Source organism: Schistocerca nitens, chromosome 4 (genome assembly GCF_023898315.1).
Source record: "Schistocerca nitens isolate TAMUIC-IGC-003100 chromosome 4, iqSchNite1.1, whole genome shotgun sequence".
NCBI lineage: Eukaryota > Metazoa > Arthropoda > Insecta > Orthoptera > Acrididae > Schistocerca > Schistocerca nitens.
The window spans coordinates 106,419,662-106,445,164 of record NC_064617.1 but is presented as its reverse complement, the minus strand read 5'-3'; the positions used below and the strand labels follow the sequence as shown (position 1 = coordinate 106,445,164).

At 40.7% G+C, this 25,503-nt stretch overlaps 1 protein-coding gene across 1 annotated transcript in view; it reads right to left on the bottom strand.

Annotated features, from left to right (window-relative positions):
* Window positions 1–25,503, bottom strand: part of LOC126252140 (tyrosine-protein phosphatase Lar) — a 555,880-nt gene that overhangs the window by 118,909 nt on the left and 411,468 nt on the right. Inside the window, exons 3-6 of the mRNA XM_049953007.1 lie at window positions 22,141–22,335; window positions 9,288–9,398; window positions 1,978–2,253; window positions 1,115–1,399 (exon numbers count right to left, since the gene is read on the bottom strand). Of these exons, the coding sequence (XP_049808964.1) occupies window positions 1,115–1,399; window positions 1,978–2,253; window positions 9,288–9,398; window positions 22,141–22,335 (867 nt within the window). The remainder of the gene's footprint in view (window positions 1–1,114; window positions 1,400–1,977; window positions 2,254–9,287; window positions 9,399–22,140; window positions 22,336–25,503) is intronic.

Sequence of the window (25,503 nt, the reverse complement as noted above, 5' to 3'; positions counted from 1 at the left end):
ATATTTCTGTCATCCTGTAGACATAACTGTATTATTATGTCACATTTAATTTTTAACATGTTCCAAATTATGCAGTAATATATGGATAGAAGTGATATGAAATCCTGCATGCCCTATTTCTCTCTCACTCACTCTCTCTCTGTGCATGCACACATGCACCACGCACTTGAATGCACACAGAATGTGCATGAATACATGTGCTCATGCCTGTGGGAAAAAAACACACACACACACACCTATTATGCAAAAATACCATTTCTTTTAAGGAAAACTGTGCTAAATCTGTCTCCTATTCTAGATAAGTTATATAGTTCTTTCATCAGGGTGGAATGAGGGATAGGTGGAGAAGAAGCAGGTCACTCAGGTCCAAAGACAAGAGGGACCTATCTGCTGTGGGAACTTGGGTGGCCAAAATGTGATAAATTTTGGCCATCCTCACATCAGGTTCGACAGTTCAGAAAACTATGTATACATTTTTTTCATTTTTAATTTTTCTGTATATTTATCTATTGATCTGTACATATCGTATAACGGCAAGAAAATTAATGCACAGGTAACTAAGTAAAAACTGAAATACTTCAATACAAACATCCTTTATTCAGTGTCTAAATGAAGATACTGTTCATTTGGGAACATAATACAAAAAATATGATACATATTGAAAAAATGAGAAAAGATATGAATCGCTGTTTTTAATTAATGGCATTATATTAACATGTAAGCATGCTCCAGGAAAATGTAATATTTTCAGTAAGGACTTTTCCCTTTCCATGTACTCTTTTCATCACAGCCTATTAAAAAAGCAATTCTGATTTTAGAATTCCATTATTAATGTCCACTCAGGTGCTGCGTAGACAGTGAAGCATCACACACATAGTGAGATAGAGTGTGTGTGTGTGTGTGTGTGTGTGTGTGTGTGTGTGTGTGTATGTGTGTGTGTGAGAGAGAGAGAGAGAGAGAGAGAGAGAGAGATTATTTATTTAGAGTAGCTGAAATCTTCCTTAACATAATCAGGTGTTCACAGCGACCAAACCTTATAGTATTCACAAAATATGTGATGGAAACACACTCGCAGTTGAATCAAATAATTAACTATTAACAAATGAAAACCCACTTGTCTCGCCTGTTGTGACAACTGCTGGGGCACTGGGCGGTCCACGGCCAATGTTGTTCACAGCAATGACGAAGAGCTCGTATTCTGTGTAAGGACTGAGTCCCCTCACAGTGTAGTACATTGTTATAATGCCAGAGATTTCACTGTATGCTTGGTTGGCATACTTTGGTTTGTACTGAATTACATAGTATTGAGGATCTTCTGGATTGCGATATTTCCAGGATAGACGAACCGATGTGGCTGTGACATCTGACACAGTGACATCTGTTGGTGGTCCTGGAAGAGCTGCAGGTTAAGAAAACTATCAGTATGATCATCAAGGAAGACCTAAATTTCAGCACACTGACAAATTAATGGACCTTTTGTTGCATAGTTGTATAGGTACACGGTTTTTTTGATTTTTTAATAAATTATCTGTATACTCCTGAAGATAGGAAATAAAGAAACAGTCTTCACACAAGACAGAAACGACAACATATTCATGTTCCCTATCCATTTACTTCTCAGCACACCTGCGGGTGCTCCTCTCTTAGTGACTGCAAAGTAGGCATTTGTATATCTGTCACATATTCATGTCATCCTGCAACCATGATTGTTGCATTTTCTAATTTAGAAGTTTTTCTTATTTTACAATATAATGCATTTAATTAATTGTGACACATGCTGTATAATATCAAGTTTCTTTTAAAATGACATATATTACAAAATACTTGAGAACACTCCACTTGGTATAAACAAAAAATGTTATTACAACAATACTGATGTAAGTAGCTGCCTTCTCTGAGGTATCACACTAAATTACAGTTTTGGAATTTTTTATGTGATATCTAAATGAGGCATTAAATACAGATTAAATTACTTACTCTGTACTTTCACACTTGTTGTTGCCTCTATGACACCTAGTGCACTAGCAGCAACACACGTATAATTTGCTGATTCTTGTATGTTTGTAAGCTCCAGCACATTTTTACCAATTGGTAATTTGTCATCTGAAGTAATGTCTTTATCAAGACCTTTACGCCACTTGACATAAGGCATTGGTGATCCAACAGCAACACATGTAAGCTTGAGGTCTGCACCCAACATCACCTCCTGGACCTCTGGTGGAGGGATTGAGAACTGTGGAGGCACTCGACGGACTGGAACAATCCAAAATTACTTGTATAGTAACTGATTAATAATGTTTCAAATATTACAGTTAATACAGCACAGTCCAGTGTTATGGGTCTTGTAGACATTTGACACTTCACCATTTTTGAATGTTACAAATTTATCACTACTATGCTGTGGGTGTAACACTTGTTACAAAAAATAAGTATATAGGACGGATCACTACTCATACAGTAGAAGACGTGCAGAACAATGGATAGTCATGTACGATGGATGATAACCAATTACTTATCCTTTATGCATGCCTATCCAATTCATTATCTCTTCTGGTTGCTGAATACTGATTGGCTCTGAGCACTATGCAACTTAACTTCTGAGGTCATCAGTCGCCTAGAACTTAGAACTAATTAAACCTAACTAACCTAAGGACATCACACACATCCATGCCCGAGGCAGGATTCATACCTGCGACCGTAGCGGTCGCTCGGCTCCAGGCTGTAGCGCCTACAACCGCACGGCCACTCCAGCCGGCGCTGAATACTGATTACACACACACTACCTGTTACCCATAGCCGCACTCGCATGTCAGTAATTTTGTGGTGAGTTACGTAACTATTAGGGTATCTGCCACCGGTGGCAATTTCATGGGACACCAAATTCATATTCACAAAGCGGATAGCATTCAGCGTACATTGGTCTGTCGATTATTCATATGATTTTGTAACACAGCCCTGTTAGTTTCTGAACACATTCTAAGTTCATTTCGAAACAAATCATAAGTTGATTTTTGAATGTGTGCATAATATGTCTGCCAGGAGAATCCCCATCGCATCTAGAAATAAAAGCTTTGCCACGGTGTTTTGTGTGTAAATGAGGTGGGTAAAAATGACCATTTGTGCCAAAACAGCCATATTTACTTGACGTGTGTTACAATTGCTGCAATATCAGAAAGGCCTATTTCATTTTATCTAGCAGACAGTGTCAAAACAGATGTAATCAAATCAAAATGAGAAACAATACCAGTCATGGCTACTATATGTATTAACAGCATTTTCAGTATTACACAACGAAATTTTGAGTTTTCATGTAGCAAAATGTTTGACGAAATTTGATGAGGTAACAGATTCTCCCATTGAAAGTAAAGCACACCATGTAAAACTGTAGCAAAATTAGAGAGGAAAAAATGCTGGGACCTTAGGATTGAAGAAATGTGCACTGTTTTGCTAGTCTTGTCTTTACTGGTTTTTGTGTTTACTATATTTAATTTTATATCAACAAAAGAGAAAGTTATTACCTAATATGCAATAAAGAGCACAAATTTTATGCAGTGTACTTAATCTCCCAGTTACAAATAATCCCACTCAAACCGGTCAACTAGGAGCAGGAGAGGCACCACAGGACATTTTAATTTCCACTGTCCTGAATATAGGTTTTATGGATACCATTACAAAATATACATATTTGAATTCCACAGAACAAAACACAGTGATTTGTACAAAAAAATACTGTGTGAAGAGGCCTGGCACTACACTTTGGCACACTTAAAACTAAGTAACATGTCTTACATTTCATCAAACTTATGTTTTATATATCAAACCCTTCAGGAAGATGCCCACTACAAAATGAACATATTTTAGAAAATTCGATTTTTTAAACATTTTTGTCATCCTATCTCAAACACTCAAGAGAGAGAGGGAGGGAGGGAGGGAGGGAGGGAGGGAGGGAGGGGGGGAGCACCACTATCAAGTTTTTGGACATGCCTGATGACACCATGTAGAAAGAATTTAAAGATTTAGTTGACAATGAAAGAGCAAAAAAATTACCAAAGTGACAGATGGAATTCATTGTTCTGTACATCAAGAAGCATTTTGTGATAAATTTGTAGACATGAAGGACATGATGAAATTGATGGTATGAGTAATAAATTTTCTGAAGTTCCACTTTCGGTTGCAACAGTTTTCTATGGAGTTGTACATAGAATACTGTAAAGTACATCAGTTACATGAAGGGGCATACTACAAAAATTTCTGATTTAAAACCCACTATTGTTGAATTTCTGAAGGAAAAAGGAAAGCAGTAGCAAATATTAGAACATCTGGAATATACAGCAGACACTGCATTTTACATTGACTTATCTGCACATTGCCCACAATAAGCTGTTGCAAGGTACGAAACAACTTATTTCTGATCTGATGGGGAAGCATTTAAAAAGAAGATCACATTGTGGAAGAGACAAATTTTGGCAAAAAACACTGTCTAATTCCTTAAGCTCATTGGCATCAAAGAAAACACGGATTTTGAATAATTAATTATGGCCTTGAAAGAATTACAAAGATAGTTTGCTAAACATGTTCCGGGCACTGCCCTTCTTACATCTACCATTTCAGTTTAAAGTGCCTGAGCATGTGCAGATGGAACTGATTGATCTGCAATGAAATTCCTGTTTAAAAGAGAAATTATTTTATGTTATAACTATACAAGAGGTATAAACTGTTTTCCTCAGGAAGAGTTTCCACATCTCCTTAATTTCGATCAACATACGTGGGTGAAAGGCTTTTTTTGATTATGAAACTAAATAAGTTATGATTACTTGGCAACCTGCATTTGAAAATTTATGAAACTGTCTGCGCCTCTCTCTATGCTGACACTTTGTAGCAGATAAAAATTATGTCTTCAGCACACAAAAGTACCTAATTAAATAATATCAAAAATTTGTTTTGTTTGTGATCTAAATTATTGACAAATATGAAACATGAAACTAAGTTATATGCAGTGTGACTGCATTGCTATCTGTAAGTGTTGCATTTGCTGCTTCTTTCACTTTCCCATCCTCATGCTCAGGCAGCATGGTACGGAGGTGGGGGAAATGTGCAGCCCGATGCGGGAGCTATGCACGCATGCAAGAACACTCCTTGCATACCAAATTCTTGGCCATTCCTGTGGTACGTGGATTCTGTTAAATTTATATGATTAATTCTACATGAAAATTTAAACTGGATTATGCACCATATTTAGCTAGTTAGTAAATTATATAGCATTGCATTTGCAGTGCGAATCTTATCTTGTGGTACTATCATGGAGCTACACAAAGCAACGTACCACAGTAACTGTCAATCAGTAATAAGACAATGTTGTTTCTTGGGGAAGTTTAAACAATTTTATGGCCCTAGCAAAGCTACGGCATAAATTATTATGAACATGTGGCCCACACAACCAAGGAAACCATGTCATCAATTATTTGAAACCTAGAACTTTTAACACCCCTTCCATAAATGTGTGTGGAATTGCTATGTTTATATATAGAAAATCAGAATTTATATCATATACAGTTATTTCCTTAATGCAGTACTAGAAATAAAGACAAGTCCATTGGTACTTGCTATTCATCAATTACAATAATAAAATTAAATGCTCAACACCCTACAATTTGGAAGCGAAAATCTACGACAAACTAAAAGACAAGAACTTTTTCAATATGAAGCTAGATCTGCTGAAAAATAAGCTTCATTATCCTATACTCTGCTACAGAAATATTACTTCTGTATAGAGAGTTTATGAAAGAAGAACTGAATATAATCAAGATGTTGTATGTCACTAGCCTTGTTATATAAACATAGCTTTCGAATCTCATTTTATATTACTGTTGGCAGGCTGTTCTATCTCATTAGCTGTGTGTTAGCAAACAAAAAAAATACATCTGACAACTTCATTGAATAAAATATGAAGCAGTTGAGGTCGGGTTGGGCAGAGAGGAGGACGATGTACGGGGGAGTGGGGGCGGGGTGGGGGCGTGTGAGAAAATAGATTGATGAAGAACTTTTAGTAAAACCACGATGACACCGTGACCCCATGTTCAGATGTATGGAAAAGGACAGAGCAAAAATTAGTAAAAGATGATATCTGAAAACTTGTGATAAACCTTGCTATAAGATTCATATTCTTATGATTACTCTCATAATGAATTATTTCGTTGTGAATTGCCCCAACCACCAATTGATAACCTCACTGTTGGTGAGGCACACCTGTTAAATGCCGCACACTATCAGCATTTTGGCAAATGGGCCAATAAGCTGTCGCTGAAAATCGAATAAACTGAAAGCTTATAATGGCGATACACAAAGCCTATCAAAGAGCATGCTGTTCAATCCAAAAGCCATTAAATCAGTGCTTGTTTCGCCTTATGACTGATTTGTATTATTTCTAACACTTTCTTTCTGCAAACATCATCATCGCATCAGAAGCTCTAGGATTGGAAAATTCTCTACAAGAGGTGTTTTGTTCTTCCATCCATCTAGGCACAACTTTCATGAATCATTACTGTTGTTGTCTACTTTTTTATACACTTCTCCATTCCCCTCACATCTCTGCAATCTTCCCCATTTATTTAACTTTCATTTCTCATCTATGATTTACATTCCACATTGGTTCTCTTGTATCTCTTGCATTTCCATTTTCTTGTTTATGTTGTGCTTGTTCTTTATTCTTCCTCTGTTACTGTTGGTTTGTGTCAGATCTATGCTACTTCAGCCTGTTCTTCCTTTACCTATGACTAATCAATTGTTGCATACGACTAATCAATTGTTGCATCTGACATTTCTAAACATTAAGATTTTCACATTTTCTTTAGTAATTTCATCCGCCACATCCCATCAAATCTCAGTTGACCTACTACTCCACATGATTTCCCTACACATTTCTTTATTAGCCTCATTTCCTCCAGTATTATTTTATTTTGGCAGATGAAACTGACTTTGCTGTAAAAGTTCTTATTGAACCATCTTTTCTGGTACCGATATGCCTCCACTCACTTACAAAATGTTTCTGGTTATGAATTCCTTGAATTTATTGTTATCATAATATTTCAGTACGAGTTGAAAATCTGTATATTAAATAAGTTATCAATTAAATATTCCACTTGTAATACTAATCAAAAAAGCAAAGAAAGGAAGTGCCAAGAACAGGGATAAATGTTGCAAATCATGAGGCAAAAAAAATCTATTAAAACTTCATTTATAGTGAAAATACAAAATGAAATGAAATAACAAGTAGAAAAACAAGTGAAGAAATGTCAAACAATGAAAAATCCAGGATGGAATGTAACAGTGTTATGGAAAGGAAAGTTACCACTCACCATTTAGCAGAGATGCTGAGTCGCAGATAGGCACAACAAAAAGACTGTCACAAATAAAGCTTTCGGCCCTTCTCAAGGCCAAACTGGTTGAAAGCTTTATTTGCGACAGTCTTTTTGTTGTGCCTACCTGTGACTCAGCATCTCTCCTATATGGTGAGTGGCAACTTTCCCTTTCAATAACAATAGCTTAAAAATGTTTATAGAATCTGTAGCTCATTTTTCCTCATACAGCAAGATAAAGGTGAAGAAAAGCTGACTCGGTCAGTAACCAAAAGGTTTCAGTTCTTTTAAAATTAAATGTAGAAACCAAATACGAGGGCAGTTCAATAAGTAATGCAACACATTTTTTTTCTCGGCCAATTTTGGTTGAAAAAACCGGAAATTTCTTGTGGAATATTTTCAAACATTCCCGCTTCGTCTTGTATAGTTTCATTGACTTCCGACAGGTGGCAGCGCTGTACGGAGCTGTTAAAATGGCGTCTGTAACGGATGTGCGTTGCAAACAACGGGCAGTGATCGAGTTTCTTTTGGCGGAAAACCAGGGCATCTCAGATATACATAGGCGCTTGCAGAATGTCTACGGTGATCTGGCAGTGGACAAAAGCACGGTGAGTCGTTGGGCAAAGCGTGTGTCATCATCGCCGCAAGGTCAAGCAAGACTGTCTGATCTCCCGCGTGCGGGCCGGCCATGCACAGCTGTGATTCCTGCAATGGCGGAGCGTGCGAACACACTCGTTCGAGATGATTGACGGATCACCATCAAACAACTCAGTGCTCAACTTGACATCTCTGTTGGTAGTGCTGTCACAATTGTTCACCAGTTGGGATATTCAAAGGTTTGTTCCCGCTGGGTCCCTCGTTGTCTAACCGAACACCATAAAGAGCAAAGGAGAACCATCTGTGCAGAATTGCTTGCTCGTCATGTGGCTGAGGGTGACAATTTCTTGTCAAAGATTGTTACAGGCGATGAAACATGGGTTCATCACTTCGAACCTGAAACAAAACGGCAATCAATGGAGTGGCGCCACACCCACTCCCCTACCAAGAAAAAGTTTAAAGCCATACCCTCAGCCAGTAAAGTCATGGTTACAGTCTTCTGGGACGCTGAAGTGGCTATTCTGTTCGATGTCCTTCCCCATGGTCAAACGATCAACTCTGAAGTGTATTGTGCTACTCTTCAGAAATTGAAGAAACGACTTCAGCGTGTTCGTAGGCACAAAAATCTGAACGAACTTCTCCTTCTTCATGACAACGCAAGACCTCACACAAGTCTTCGCACCCGAGAGGAGCTCACAAAACTTCAGTGGACTGTTCTTCCTCATGCACCCTACAGCCCCGATCTCGCACCGTCGGATTTGCACATGTTTGGCCCAATGAAGGACGCAATCCGTGGGAGGCACTACGCGGATGATGAAGAAGTTATTGATGCAGTACGACGTTGGCTCTGACATCGACCAGTGGAATGGTACCGTGCAGGCATACAGGACCTCATTTCAAGGTGGCGTAAGGCCGTAGCATTGAATGGAGATTACGTTGAAAAATAGTGTTGTGTAGCTAAAAGATTGGGGAATAACCTGGTGTATTTCAATGCTGAATAAAACAACCCCTGTTTCAGAAAAAAATGTGTTGCATTACTTATTGAACTGCCCTCGTATAGCAAAATAATCTGGCAGGCCATCTAAGAGCTGAGACCATTGGTTCCAAATCAAATTATTTCTGTATGGTTCTTGGCCAACAAGTAAAATTGTTGAAGAGGCATATATGTTATAAGGTGGCACTGACAGAGCTATTACATGACTGTCTATGTAACTCTGGCAATAAATCAGACAAAACAAACACATCTACGATTAATAATATTGAAAAAAATAATGAGGCATATATTATAGAAGTAATATTACATCAGATATATCAAATTTACTTCTACAAACTTACCTTTAACATAAAGCATTATGGAATGTGAATATTCTGTTCCCACATCATTTTCAGCTACACATTCATACTTCCCTTGGTCCTCTTCCTCACTATCAGTAATCTGAAGTGCTCCTGCAACCAATGCACAACTTATTGACTAAGTGGTTACAAAATAAGAAGCATTTAGATAAGCAGAAAAAGAAAAATAACATCATCACATTTGAAAGCACTTTTCTATCCTAACCGATTAAGTCAGTTAACTGACAGGTTCTGGGAGCTGCATTAAAAGAAAATTGTGGCAAAATGTTTGTACAAAACTCTGAGCAGTACACGTAATCTCCATATACCGTGTAATAAAATATTTTGTAATGCTACACAAAATCTGCCTAGCAGCTCTATACACGTAACAAAATATAGATTTATAAGGCATAATTGAGGAATAAAGAATGGCAGATATTTTTAACTTATCAACACTTGTGAAACATTGTAATCTGTTAGCTAATAAATTACAGTGAAGTTAATAACAATAAATCAATAACATTGCACACCACAGATACTTCTTAACTTTGTTATCATCTAAATCTGTACTTGCTTTATACAGGCTTTCCATGATAAACTTCTCTTCTTAAAATCCAAAGAAACAAAAGCAAAAGCCAAAGCTATAGAAAAGAGGCAGAGATGTCACTTGTAAATGAAATAAATACTAAAGGAAAAAATCTTGTATGTGGGAACAAATTCCTGTTGCTAGATAATACAAATTACTGTCATTTTAAATACAACTACTCATATGTCACTCATGTGCATCTGTATTTAAAAATGGCCACAGGCTGAAACTGGATAGTAACAGAAATTGATGATAAGCTACACAACTCGCTATTAGCCTGTAAACCCAAGTTGCAATACCCAAATTAATACAAAAATAGGGCACTTTTTGGTTGCATAGACACGACAGTGTTGTTGCTCTGTGCTCTTCCTTCATTTGATGGAGCACATACAGGGTGTTTCAAAAATGACCGGTATATTTGAAACGGCAATAAAAACTAAACGAGCAGCGATAGAAATACACCGTTTGTTGCAATATACGTGGGACAACAGTACATTTTCAGGCAGACAAACTTTCGAAATTACAGTAGTTACAATTTTCAACAACAGATGGCGCTGCAAGTGATGTGAAAGATATAGAAGACAACGCAGTCTGTGGGTGCGCCATTCTGTACGTCGTCTTTCTGCTGTAAGCGTGTGCTGTTCACAACGTGCAAGTGTGCTGTAGACAACATGGTTTATTCCTTAGAACAGAGGATTTTTCTGGTGTTGGAATTCCACCGCCTAGAACACAGTGTTGTTGCAACAAGACGAAGTTTTCAACGGAGGTTTAATGTAACCAAAGGACCGAAAAGCGATACAATAAAGGATCTGTTTGAAAAATTTCAACGGACTAGGAACGTGACGGATGAACGTGCTGGAAAGGTAGGGCGACCGCGTACGGCAACCACAGAGGGCAACGCGCAGCTAGTGCAGCAGGTGATCCAACAGCGGCCTCGGGTTTCCGTTCGCCGTGTTGCAGCTGCGGTCCAAATGACGCCAACGTCCACGTATCGTCTCATGCGCCAGAGTTTACACCTCTATCCATACAAAATTCAAACGCGGCAACCCCTCAGCGCCGCTACCATTGCTGCACGAGAGACATTCGCTAACGATATAGTGCACAGGATTGATGACGGCGATATGCATGTGGGCAGCATGTGGTTTACTGACGAAGCTTATTTTTACCTGGACGGATTCGTCAATAAACAGAACTGGCGCATATGGGGAACCGAAAAGCCCCATGTTGCAGTCCCATCGTCCCTGCATCCTCAAAAAGTACTGGTCTGGGCCACCATTTCTTCCAAAGGAATCATTGGCCCATTTTTCAGATCCGAAACGATTACTGCATCACTCTATCTGGACATTCTTCGTGAATTTGTGGCGGTACAAACTGCCTTAGACGACACTGCGAACACCTCGTGGTTTATGCAAGATGGTGCCCGGCCACATCGCACGGCCGACGTCTTTAATTTCCTGAATGAATATTTGATGATCGTGTGATTGCTTTGGGCTATCCGAAACATACAGGAGGCGGCGTGGATTGGCCTCCCTATTCGCCAGACATGAACCCCTGTGACGTCTTTCTGAGGGGACACTTGAAAGACCAGGTGTACCGCCAGAATCCAGAAACAATTGAACAGCTGAAGCAGTACATCTCATCTGCGTGTGAAGCCATTCCGCCAGACACGATGTCAAAGGTTTCGGGTAATTTCATTCAGAGACTACGCCATATTATTGCTACGCATGGTGGATATGTGGAAAATATCGTACTATAGAGTTTCCCAGACCGCAGCGCCATCTGTTGTTGAAAATTGTAACTACTGTAATTTCGAAAGTTTGTCTGCCTGAAAATGTACTGTTGTCCCAAGCATATTGCAACAAACGGTGTATTTCTATCGCTGCTCGTTTAGTTTTTATTGCCGTTTCAAATATACCGGTCATTTTTGAAACACCCTGTATGTTTTCTCATGGTGGAGGTGGAATAAACACGAATACAACCATTTTGTTTGGACTAGACGAACTTTGTATGTTTTTCATCTGAAGCATGGTTGGTAGCTTCGAATTTTTTCCAGGCATCATTCTTCCTCATAGGGAGCACATTATTTTGCAATGCAGTGCGTAATTTTCGTATCACACCATCCATAGCCTCTCAAAGCGTACAGTAGCTTTGTTATAGGTCAGCTGATCCTTAGAGTAGATCATTTTCGGCTTAATCGTGCATCCACTCAGCTTCCGCACTAACAAGGGGACCGCGCCTACTCGTACAAATGTCTGGTATGTGCACACCGCAGAAAGAAATGTAAGTGACAGAAGTGAGAGTTGCAGATGACCAAGCATATGGGAAAAAAAGAAGCATTTTCGGGAAAAGGCGGGCGACGCATGAACCTAGTACCAAGGCAGCGGTTGGCGCACCGAGAAGAGTGCAGAATAATAATCTGAGGAGCATTTGTTCGACTCCCTGTGCTGACAATTCTTTTTATTTTCAGATTTCGCATTACTTACATCGCAAATAAACCGAAATAATGCTCAATATATCGTACTATTGACAGTTTCATTAAACGCAAGGATATGAAAGGCAAATGAAGATTTGGGATTGCAAATAAATTTCAGAGAAATTACAGCGTCCACGGGAACTCGGTAAATAACATTACAAGAGAGGATCGTAATTAAAGCGTACAGGTCTTCGTATTCCGTTAGTTTCATTTTTGCTTTCGAGCCGCCCTCGGCGGCTAATGCAACCTAGTGATGTCTGTTACTATCGTCAGGTGAAGAATTTGATCAAATGGTGCTCTCATCTCATCGAGAGTGAAAAAGCCGTCACATCCCGAGCAGCCTGCATCAAAATGTATTCCACGGTCCATCATCAGTTACCGTTGCCAATATCTGGCGAAACAGTATGTTATGCGTGGTTTACTGCCAAACTGTGCGATGAGAGAGAATCTTTTATGTTTGTTTTTCTACAAAAGCTTTAAAGTGACGATGTAATTCCGAAAGTGCGGCCTTTACAGCAAGTGCAAGACGCCGTGAAAATTACTGCTTCCCCTGTCTTCCCGATGAATATCGCCGCATTACGTGTAAACCGTGAACTATAAAATAATAAAATTATTTAGTTTTACATACGAATTTCTCCTGTACGCCTTACAATCCATTCCTGGAAATTTATTTGCAATTCCAAATTTTCCTTTTCTCGCCTTTTTTGAAAATATTAATTTTCCGCTGCGCCAACCGTTACTTGGAGATAAGACAGATGACTCATGTCTAGTCCAACCCGCGCCAAAAATGCTGTTTGTGGTTCAAATGGTTCAAATGGCTCTGAGCACTATGGGACTCAACTACTGTGGTCATCAGTACCCTAGAACTTAGAACTATTTAAACCTAACTAACCTAAGGACATCACACACATCCATGACCGAGGCAGGATTCGAACCTGCGACCGTAGCAGTCGCACGGTTCCGGAATGCGCGCCTAGAACCGCGAGACCACCGCGGCCGGCTGCTATTTGTGTCTAAACGCTCGACCATCAGTCACTTTCATTTCTGGCCAAGTCCTGCATATACAGTAAATCTGAACGAAATTGGTGAACACGAGTAGGCGCGGTCCCCCTTGTAAGTGACGATTAACCTCACACTCCTGTGCGTTTCACAAGGGGAGACCACGACGTTGGTATCACACATTTACTTCAAACTTTGTACTCCTTTAGTAGGCCATTAAAACAACATAAAGTCGAAATGTCCACTACTCTGGAAATTCCGAGAAAATCGCAAGAGAAGTTTTACGCGTCTCTTATATACCGTAAAGAATTTATCTGTGCGCAGATGCTGGAGTTCCAGGTGGTCAACTGCCGACGCGGTAGCTCAGCGTGTTCGGTCAGAGGGCCGATTGTCCTCTGTAATAAAAAAAACAGCGTAAAAGAATCGACGATCAACTTGAACGGATGTCATGTGACGTCCGCCCAGACCAAACGAACCTAAGAAAAAAAAGTGGTTAGTTTCGGAGCTTCATGAAACAAACGTGTATGAGGCGACGGTTCGACTCACGCTCAAACGTAATTTTTTATCTATTTGCATGAAATTTTAGTGAATTTCATGTTATTCACTACTTACTGATTTTAAAGAAATTTAAATATTAGAACAAATAGGGCCTATATTTATAACTACCGACAAGTAAATGAAGAAACGAATAGAGTTTTCCCGAAAATGTATGCCTGACGTGATTTACGAAATTCCTTATACGTGCAATCAGGTAAGGTACGCGGAACTGCTTTGCACCTAAACGCTTCGAGCGGCAGAGGCAGGCCTCATTTGGCAGTTAATCTGCGTAGCGGTGAGACTTTGCTAATGTAGCAAGAACGAATAGTGTAGCTGCAAAATTTTTGAATATCACAGAACATACACTTGTACTACAAACACGAAGGTTTGAACGGGAGTCGAACCGTCGCCTCATACAATTAGGTTTTACGAAGCCCGAACGCTCACCATTCGACCACTATGAACTCTAGTCCGGTACGTAGGCACAGATACATCAGGTATATAACAGACGCGTAAAATTTATTTTGCGTTTTTCTCGGGATTGCCAGAGTAGTGCACGTTACTACTTGCACATTATGTTGCTTTAATCGCCTAATAAAGGTATACAAAGTTTGGAGTAACTTCATCTACATCTACATTTATACTCCGCAAGCCACCCAACGGTGTGTGGCGGAGGGCACTTTACGTGCCACTGTCATTACCTCCCTTTTCTGTTCCAGTCGCGTATGGTTCGCGGGAAGAACGACTGTCTGAAAGCCTCCGTGCGCGCTCGAATCTCTCTAATTTTACATTCGTGATCTCCTCGGGAGGTATAAGTAGGGGGAAGCAATATATTCGATACCTCATCCAGAAACGCACCCTCTCGAAACCTGGACAGCAAGCTACATGGCGATGCAGAGCGCCTCTCTTGCAGAGTCTGCCACTTGAGTTTGCTAACATCTCCGTAACACTATCACGCTTACCAGATAACCCTGTGACGAAACGCGCCGCTCTTCTTTGGATCTTCTCTATCTCCTCTGTCAACCCGACCTGGTACGGATCCCACACTGATGAGCAAGTACAGGCCGAACGAGTGTTTTGTAAGCCACCTCCTTTGTTCATGGACTACATTTTCTAAGGACTCTCCCAATGAATCTCAACTTGGCACCCGCCTTACCAACAATTAATTTTATATGATCATTCCACTTCAAATCGTTCCGTACGCATACTCCCAGATATTTTACAGAAGTAACTGTTACCAGTGTTTGTTCCGCTATCATATAATCATACAATAAAGGATCCTTCTTTCTATGTATTCGCAATACATTACATTTGTCTATGTTAAGGGTCAGTTGCCACTCCCTGCACCAAGTGCCTATCCACTGCAGATCTTCCTGTATTTCGCTGCAATTTTCTAATGCTGTAACTTCTCTGTATACTACAGCACCATCCGCGAAAAGCCGCATGGAACTTCCGACACTGTCTACCAGGTCATTTATATATATTGTGAAAAGCAAGTGAGTCTGAACATACAGTGCACCGAACACTTCTAACTGGCTAATCAGTGTAGATTGCAGGAGTCTTAGCTGTATTGGCTCCTTTCCTTACTTCCCGCTACAGTTTCGCGAGAGTGACAGAATCTGAGAAGGGTGGCCGATACCCGTACTGACAAGGGGATGTTTGGTTTGGTTTGTGGGGCGCTCAACTGCGCGCTTATCAGCGCCCGTACAAAGTTCCAATTTTTGCACAGTCCAATTTTTACACAGTCCAATCTAGCCACTGGCACGATTGACGATAATGATGAGAACACAAACACCCAGTCCCCGGGCAGAGAAAATTCCAACCCGGCCGGGACCCCGACTGACAAGGGAAGGCCACGGCGTAAGGATCACGAATTTCATCAGTGTGTGATCCGTACCAGGTCGGGTTGACAGAGGAGATAGAGAAGATCCAAAGAAGAGCGGCGCGTTTCGTCACGGGGTTATCTGGTAAGCGTGATAGTGTTACGGAGATGTTTAGTAAACTCAAGAGAGGCGCTCAGCATCGCGGTGTACCTTGCTGTCCAGGTTTCGAGAGGGTGCGTTTCTGGATGAGGTATCGAATATATCGGTTCCCCCTACATATACCTCCCGAGGAGATCACGAAAGTAAAATTAGAGAGATTAGAGCGCGCACGGAGGCTTTCCGGCAGTCGTTCTTCCCGCGAACCATACGCGACTGGAACAGGAAAGGGAGGTAATGACAGTGGCATGTAAAGTGCCCTCCGCCACACACCGTTAGGTGGCTAGCGGAGTATAGATGTAGATGTAGATGTAATCTGACCAGGAATAAAGCGATATTAGTTTCGTCACTGTTCTGCGCCTGTCCTGTTTTAGCAGTCTGCCCAGCCTATACGACATTCGACATCTGTAAGTAGGGGTAGCCGCCCAACCCCACGACGTGTGGACGTGGTTTCATCTTTGTTTTGCCACATGTTTAAGACACTCACCCCAGCACTCCTCGAACACCCGACGATTCGTGCAGTTTCCGAAATGCTCGTGCCGAGCCTCCAGGACATCACAATCTGCCCTATTCTACACACGGACAGCACGTTCACTGTTACTACATGCACCGCGCGTCTGTCTGACTAGCAGTCATTCCTCGCCAGGTGACACTGATGTTGCCTGCACGGGTTTATATCCATAGGCGAGAGAGAGAGAGAGAGAGAGAGAGAGAGAGAGAGAGAGAGAGCAATGACGTACAAGTGACGCCTTGACTTCCAATGTACGCAATCTTCAACATCAGACTAGTACTAGCTCCGATTCTGATGTCTGTTGGGCGGCCAGGAAATGATGTTACAGTAGTCCTTGATCCTTCTTTGAATAATGATGCCTCTTCCGTGTCGCTGCTGGTTTTGAAATGCATCGGACAAGCAGCTTCCACGGGTCGCGTTAACACAGAGACCCGCACCGGCGCAGCCCGAGGTGCGAATGTCGTCAGCGGACAGACAGACAATGGGGACCACTCGGCTCGCAGGCGGAACTTTCTCGGCTACAGACGGGATGGGATCAGTGGGCGCTCTGATGGGATATAAGCCCCCGCAGGAGCGCCACCCCCCTAATGGTCCCAGGGGCGGGCGCTGACACACAAATGCCCGATAATGCCATTTTACGGGCACGGAGTGGCGCCGAATTGGAGCCGAAGACTGCAGTGAGGTGCCGCTGTCCCTTAATGGCGCCAGAAGTGGGGAACGGCGAACAAGTACCTCGCCATTACTACGAGACGAACGCTCTCCCAGTTCCAGAAACAAAAGACCCGCTGAGGGAGCTCCTACGCGTCTTCAACGCCAGCAGAGTGCCCACTCTCTTTTTAACTGTACGCACAGTTACTCTTTACATTAGGCAACTTCCCTTAATGTTGAAGTGGCACCCGAACTTGAGACTAGTGTAGAAATGCATGTGATATGCACCCATTATTGCTCCTGCATAGACTCTAAATCCCCGTTTTTCACGAAAGACTTTCTGCTCAAAATCGACTACTCGTGCCTGTGCTTGCTTGTAAATCAGCCAACAAGCACGTTGCGAGTGCGTCAGTGATGAAATGGCAGTGCCAAGTGACGCTTTCTGAGATCTTGAGTATGCTTCAAAATGTGCGTGTACTGAAAACGAGTATTGTGGCGTCGTCTGCTAACGTCGGAAGTCGATCAATCATCGCCTAGCTCACTCGTCTTATTGTGACGAATTTTGTCCTTCTGCGTCTTCTTAATCCTTATTTTGTACTTTGCTTTGTTTTCCTGGGGCACTGCAAATGTTTTAGTATGTCCAGTAATTAATTGTGCAAAGTTATTGTCAACAGTCTTTTCTGAAAGTACGCTATCATCAAAAGTTTGAAGAAGCATTGTTTTTGGGTGATTCTTCCTCTTTTACGCAACAGTGTTTCCTTAAACGCTCATTGCAAATGAATTACGTGGCCTTTTACTGTGCTGAAATTGTTTTAACAAAAAATGACAAATTTTGAAACATTAGTAAGGTCACGTTTCAATATCGATCTCTCGTGATCGTTCGTAAAAAAATAAAAGCGATTCTCGTGTGAATTATTTGTTGCTTTAAAAGAGGAATGTTAATCTGGCAATGATACCTTACTGTCTGACCCGCTTCGATTTGCTTAATTCTTTTAGAACTTTAATGTCAGTGGCCAGACATCAGTTTCTTAAACCAGTGCATTATAAAATTTAAAAAATAAAACTCGAAAAATTCGCCTTTGAAGATTAGAAGATTTCTGAGCGCTGATAAGTGCAAAACGTTTATACTGTTTTTCCCTGGTCGCTGCTAGCTCACGGTGTAGCGTAACAGTGCCCATATTTATTAACAAATGGAAATTCCTGAACAAAACAAATTTACTTACTAACTCCACGAAAATGCGAGTATTTATAATTATTAAAATTTTGTAAAAAAAATAATGTGAATCGTCGAATACAATATGAAATAATTTTTCATTTCTAGAGACTGGACAGTATTACTGAAATGCGTAGTTTTTCACTTGACAATAAGGCTTTTCACAATGTGCATCAAATCTTAATTGATTTTCATATGATCAGTAATTAAAAATGAAGGATGAAAATTATGACTCGATATTTGTTAATTAACATTTCCATCTTCATTCACATGACTACTTTGCACTTCACAGTTAAATGCCTAGCAGAGGGGTCTTTGAACTACCTTCAGACTATTTCTCTGCCGTTACTCAAGAGCTTGGGAAAAAAGATCACTTGAATCTTCCGTACGAGCTCTGATTTCTCTTATTTTATTAAGCCCGGTCCACACACAACGACCTGTCTGTGCAGACACTGGCGCAGATGTCTGTACATGCAAAAGATCGCTGCAAATGTGGTGTGTTCACACGACACAAACCCCAATCTACTACTCGCCCGCCATCTGTCGGTGTAGAAAAGAAATATCAGTGGCAAGCGACTACGCTCCCCGTAAACGTCAAAAACTTAATTCAGTTATTTTGAAATACAGAAATGGAGGCAGTTCTGCTGTGGTCTGTGTTCGCAACTTGTGTTGCAAAAACATTCAGACCAACCGCAGGAAACAGATAAGGCGGTCAAAATGGTGTAGACAGTGGCTGCTAAAGCGAAAGCAGTTTTCTCACGTACATTTACTGTGAGAGTTGCAGGGCGAACCTGTTTTGTTTTACATTACCTCGTGTTCCATTTCCTGGCACATTGACACTCCAATTTCATCTTCATTTGTACTTCTGCTTGGTCTTGGCGTTTCTTGATCACTAAGAGAGCCAAGCAGATCAAAATACCATAACGTTGGCTGGTATACTTGATCTACTCCTACACCAGATCTTCTAGATTTCTGAACTTTGAATAACTGTTTTCGGTAAACAGTTCGCTGACAGACTTAATTTACTTGACTTGCCTTCATGACCCCATCCTTTAGGACAGCGTAAATAGCTTCACACGTGTTGGGTATTATTTTACTCAACGCTTGTTTCGATATTGCAGTTGAAAATTCCAAATCCTTGTAGCTCCTTCCTGTTGCTAGGAATCTTAATGTTACGCCAGCCGTTTATGAGGAGAAATTGCCCTTCTCATACAAGTATTTTTTTTCTCATAATATGAGGGGTTACAAGCTTTAAGTGGTAATTATAAGTTTCGACATCCATCTGCAAATAATTTCGTCAGTTCACAACGAATATTATTTTTTTTTACCGTTTCTCTGTTTGCCGAGGCGTCAACTGGCCGCAATTTTTCAATTAGAGCATTGTATGCTGCTGCCGCCTTTTGTCTTGGGTCACTATATTCTTCACTTTTAATCTTCCACAAACATGGGTGGTTTCTATATATTTCAATGAATTCACTTACAAACTCTGGAGAACACTGAAGAGTATCAGTCATTTTAATGCCCTATGCGCACAAATACAAACACTAGACTGAGCGAGCAGCTGTTTCGCGCCAGATTTGCGGCGATCACGCTCCAACTTGTCTGCGCAGATGTGGTTTGAACCCACAGATTTGAGAGGTTTCGCTCAAACCTCCAACTCCAACTTCTAGGTTTGCACACACCTCAGGTTGGTGCAAATCTTCTGTCCACATGCAACGATCTGTCTGCGCAGATGTGATGTGCGCAGACAGATCGTTGCATGTGGACGGGCCTTTACGACGATGAAATCTCCCCCATTTACTAATAGGTATGGACTTTAAATAAAAGTAAAGAAAAAATGTTGCGACTAGGGAGATTTTTGAACCACTAACGTTACAACTATATAACTTTTACACTACGCACATTGTTCTGATACCTTTCATTGTATTGAAATACAATGAATTACGATGTTTAACGAATGTTACTTAACGTAACCAGTATCAGTACGCCTGTCAAATTATTTACTTTAAGCGAGAAGTTAATAATAATAACAAAAACGCAACTATAGCATTGCACATTTTGTATCCAAAATATTGTAACTTTTTTAAGCAACATTAACTGATTTTTAAGTTTGCGCCAATGTCACGTGTGCTCACGGATTTCGCGGCCATGTTTACAAACACTACAGTGAACGGCAAACAGCTGCATAGAGTAGAAACATCTCTGGAGTGATCATTCAGAAGCGCAGAATTGATTTTGTGTTGTCAACATACGTTGTCACAATGATCACGTGATCTCGGGACGCCGTAGATTTGTCCGACATTTGTCCTATAAATTTTGAATGTTGTCATATCGCTAGTAAAGACAGATTCCCTTCATAAGTGCTGTGGATTTAGTATAGACGTTTTGCAGGCACCATAGCAGTTTACGTCTGATATTTGAAATAAATTGAGCTCTTAGCTTTGACGAGCAAAATGAAGAGCATGACGTCACAGAAGCTTCACGTCAGCATGTATTTACAATGTCTTTCATGTCACATCTCGTCAAGCCGGCCGAAGTGGCCGTGCGGTTAAAGGCGCTGCAGTCTGGAACCGCAAGACCGCTACGGTCGCAGGTTCGAATCCTGCCTCGTGCATGGATGTTTGTGATGTCCTTAGGTTAGTTAGGTTTAACTAGTTCTAAGTTCTAGGGGACTAATGACCTCAGCAGTTGAGTCCCATAGTGCTCAGAGCCATTTGAACCATTTTGAACATCTCGTCAAGTCGCTTAACACTGTACCGAACGGCAAAATTGGGGTTTTGAGTCACCATCCCTAATATGCATAAAATGTTAGAGTATAGTATCAGAACTGAGGAGCTAACAACGACAAAGTTTGTCAATGGCCGAAGTACACTTTATAACCTATGTTCTTAAGCAGTTGTGTTTGGTAAATTATTGAGAAGTGAGACAACGTTTCAAAACATCGACAATTATTTGCTAGGGAAAATATGTACATTCATACACATCAAAGAAAGCTTCAAATGAATTAATGAAGCCTGTTATACTTATCCATTACGTTTTTTCTTACGTAATTAATAACGCCATAAACAACTGTATTTTACTCCTTCATTAAAGCTGACTTGTTTGCTTAAAATGTCATATGGTGGAATTTGCTTCGTCTACTTATGTTCTTATACTTATACATTTTGGGCGTCAGCGCTGTTGTGTTATCGTAAAACCTAAATAACTTTTCGCCTTCAGATATACGACCTCGGTTGTGTAAGAAAGTGGAAAAAATATCCCAGTCGTCATGGAACATCTCCAATTTGTCACTAAAACAAAGCGCTATTATAAAATAAAGATTATGAAGATACAACAGTACAGAATCCACTATTATAAGGAGAATGAGCGCGGCGAAAATAGGTTAACTTAAGATGTTAACAGACTGGTACCGTCAAAATTTTCTTCCCGAGAAACCTTGACGTACCGTGAAATGACGTGACGTTCCGTTGACGACCTGTGCGAATGCCTCCATTCGAAAGGTATTGTAGAATGTTTTGATGTTATGTGACAAGACGTGACGTCACCTGATGGCGGACGTGAATTGGCGTTAAACAATCGACGTCGTCCCTAGATCACGTGACAATTCCAGTTTAATGTTGACAACATGCGCAGAGTGCTGGCAGAACGCAATGCTCACTCCAGAGATATTTCTGCTCTATGAACAGCTGTAGCGATGCTAGCGCTCCAAGTGGTTACGTTCTCCATGCAGAAACAGAAGACAAACGCTTTCTTTGATCAAATCTATGGCGAGGCGCTAGATTTGATCAAAGAATATCTGACGGGCTAACTTCGACAAAGTTCGTTATTACACTATCAAGTTTTATTTGACAAAGAAAATTTGATAGTGTAATACCGGCGTGAGGTGGTTCTGGCGAAGCAGTGTGCTGACCTGGCATGCTGGTGTTGAGCACGGAGTAGCGGGGGTTGGCGGCCGTGTCGACGGGCAGCATGTCGCGCACCCAGTAGATGCGCGGCGGCGGCGCGCCCGTGGCCGAGCACAGCAGCACCGCGTTGTGGCCGATCTCCACCACCTTGGTGCTCGGCGACTGCGTTATCTGCGGGAAGCCCTCCGGCAGCTTGTCCGCTGCAACAGCAACGCAGGCGTGCCCTCAGCACATGCGCAATAACCACACCACAAGACGTTCATTGATCTACATTAGATATATGTGTGCTGAAATGTCATTTAACTTAAACACTATAGACTAGAGGGAGGGGGGGGGGGGGAAGTAAAGACTAAATGCGACGACGCAAAAAACGATGTAATTTCACATATGAAGTGTATGAGAAAAGTAATGAGACTGACTTTTTGTCTACCGAAGTTTTTACTTTTCTCAAACGACAATGTTGTCCTTTTCAAAGCAACTATACACATCGAAGTCGTTTCCAGTCTTGGTAGCAACACTGAAAGGCACGAATACTAAGTTGGAACCATGAAAAATGACGGTCGAATTAGGCTTGTTCTGCACATATACGTCACGCATTCTCCGACACACAATGGGCGTTCAGTAGTGTCCTCAGCGCTCTGCCGTTACGGCCAGATTCTCATTCAAAATGGTCGTAAATTCGATTTTTTCTTGTTGCATTTGTTGAACGGTATGTGTTTCTAGAATGTTGGGACGAAAAGTTATTAATCCGTGCGTTACATAAGTTTCTACAGCCCATTGTTCGAAGCAGTGTCACGGCTGTTCTTCATGCCCACCGAGATGTTTTGGATGAATTGGATTTCCGACCAGTCATCAACGACTTCATATTCAGTAATCCAGTCAGACGGTCGACATCTGCACCTTTCTAAAGACACTCTAGCCCTAATAATGGCATTTAGAGCAACATTAAAAATCTTTATAAAACAGAGAATTAAATACATACATAATGTTAAATTTTCAGTTTAGAAATATTGGTAATAGTTTAGTGCTGTGTTACTATATTACTATAGTAATGTATTAGTTATTTTCAAATACTTCAATATTTTTCGGGTGTAAGACCCAATTAAAACTTGCTATTTACATAATTTTTGACTGAAAGTATTAGGCATACTGTATTAATTATATTATCTGTATTAAAGTATTAACTTTGAGATATTGTTTTTATTTAATGAACCCTGAGCCTTATTCAAAGTAAGCTTAAATTAGCTTTTCACTTATTAATCAAAGTGCTATTACTGTGCAACAGCAATATTTTATGTTTTATTCTTTTAATGATAGTTTAGGATTTTTACATATAATTTCAGTCTTCTCAGAGATATATATTCACTGCTCTGTAACAATCTATAAGCATGATTATTACTGTAAATTAAATTAGCTTTTTACGAAAATACCATGCTTATGTTTTGTTTCTTTTTTCAAAGCCAAAAAATGTCATGCTTGTCGAGTTCCCCGAAGTGTCGACTTATGGAGAGTCCAGTTTTTGGGGTTCTTATGGTGATCATATGACTCTAAAATGCTTAAAAAGCTTTAAAACTCACTACTTTTTCATCTAAAATTTAGAAAATTTCCAGGGGCAAGGCCCCCAGTATGCCCCCCCCCCCCATATTTTTTATAAGTCAGCGCCCCTGAGATCGCTCAGAGCGTTGTCAGTCTCATTACTTTTCTCACACACCTCGTATTTAACTTTATAAGTAATTTCGTCACACACAGATAACGTATCTTCGGTCCGTCAAATTCTAAAAAAGCCGGCCGGTGTGGCCGAGCGGTTCTAGGCGCTTCAGTCTGGAACCCCTATGGTCGCAGGTTCGAATCCTGCCTCGGGCAGCATGAATGTGTGTGATATCCTTAGGTTAGTTAGGTTTAAGTAGTTCTAAGTTCTAGGGGACTGATGATCTCAGATGGTAAGTCCCCATAGTGCTCAGAGCCATTTGAACCATTTTTTTTTTAAAAAAAAGGAGGAAACGAGATTAGGGTTTAACGATCCGTCCACGATGCAGTCATTAGAAACGGTGTGCAAGTTCGGTTGTTGTATCGGCATTGACAGTTATTGTTTTTCCCTGTTCGTTTGCGAAAAACTACGGTCCGATAATGCCATGTGATGAAACACCACACCATACTCTCATTTTACTAGCGTGTAAAGGGCGCCCATGAACGTCATTAGAACTTATTTTTGCCCAGTAACGGTAATTCTGTTTATTCACATAACCTGTGACATGAAACTGTGTCTCATCTGACTTCTACAACTAGTTTATAAATTCATCGTCATTGTTTATTTTTGTTATCATTTGTTGACAGACACCCAGTCGTAACCGGTAATCGTTGTCCTTCAATTGTTGCACCACGGATGAAATTTTAAATCAAGATGAAGAATTCTGCGAACACTCTCCCGGTGCATTCCAACCACTGCTGCTTGCTTACGAACTGAAAGCCGTGGGCTCCGTAAGACAGACTCGCGCACAACATCAATGTTCGGTGGAGAACGCACACTTCTTGGTCGTCTTGTTGGTTTCTTCTTGAGAGCAGATCCAGTCTCTTCAAAGTTATTAATCCAACATTTTATCGCGTGATTCGACGGAACGGCATTATGAGATCCTAAAATATAGAAACGTCGCAAGTTCCTCTGCGCCGCTACCAAACTATCATTGTTTTTATAAAACATTTTTATGTCTAACGCACGCTGTTGTCCGTTCCACTGATCCAGGATTACTGAAATGGCGGACTCTTTACTCGCTAACTATACGGAACCGCAGTGCTGCCACCTGCCCATGGCTGCCACTACTCATTTCAAACATTCCCGTTATTCTGTGTCACCCTGTATTATATACATTTTGCATTCTATAATTATGTATATATTTGATTTTATACTCAAATTGGTTCGTGTATTTAGATTTATATTCTAAAAGTTGAAAAATACATAAATTATCAAAACCTCGCGGTAATGTCTGTATCGATAACTAGCTAATATCAGAACAACTGAGGTACTGTTATCGATATCAAACATAATATGTCGAATCTGGCTTTGGAATTTCACCAAGTGAGTCGTTCGCACGTAACTTGCAATGCTCACGAATCGGAATAATCTGGACCATCGTTTTCTGTCTACCAATCACTGGCTATCCACACACTTGGTGCCATTCGCTGGTGCATTTAGCTGTATGTTTCAACAGACCAGCGAGATGTTAGTATGCTTTTCGTTAGGCACTCGTAGGGCCGATTCGAGCACATTTTTCTGCGCAGGCCACTTATCCTTTGACGTTTCGTTTTCCCTCGTACACTTTCAGCCATCTCAGGATTCGCAACTAATTGTGATACGTCTTTTATAGAAATCT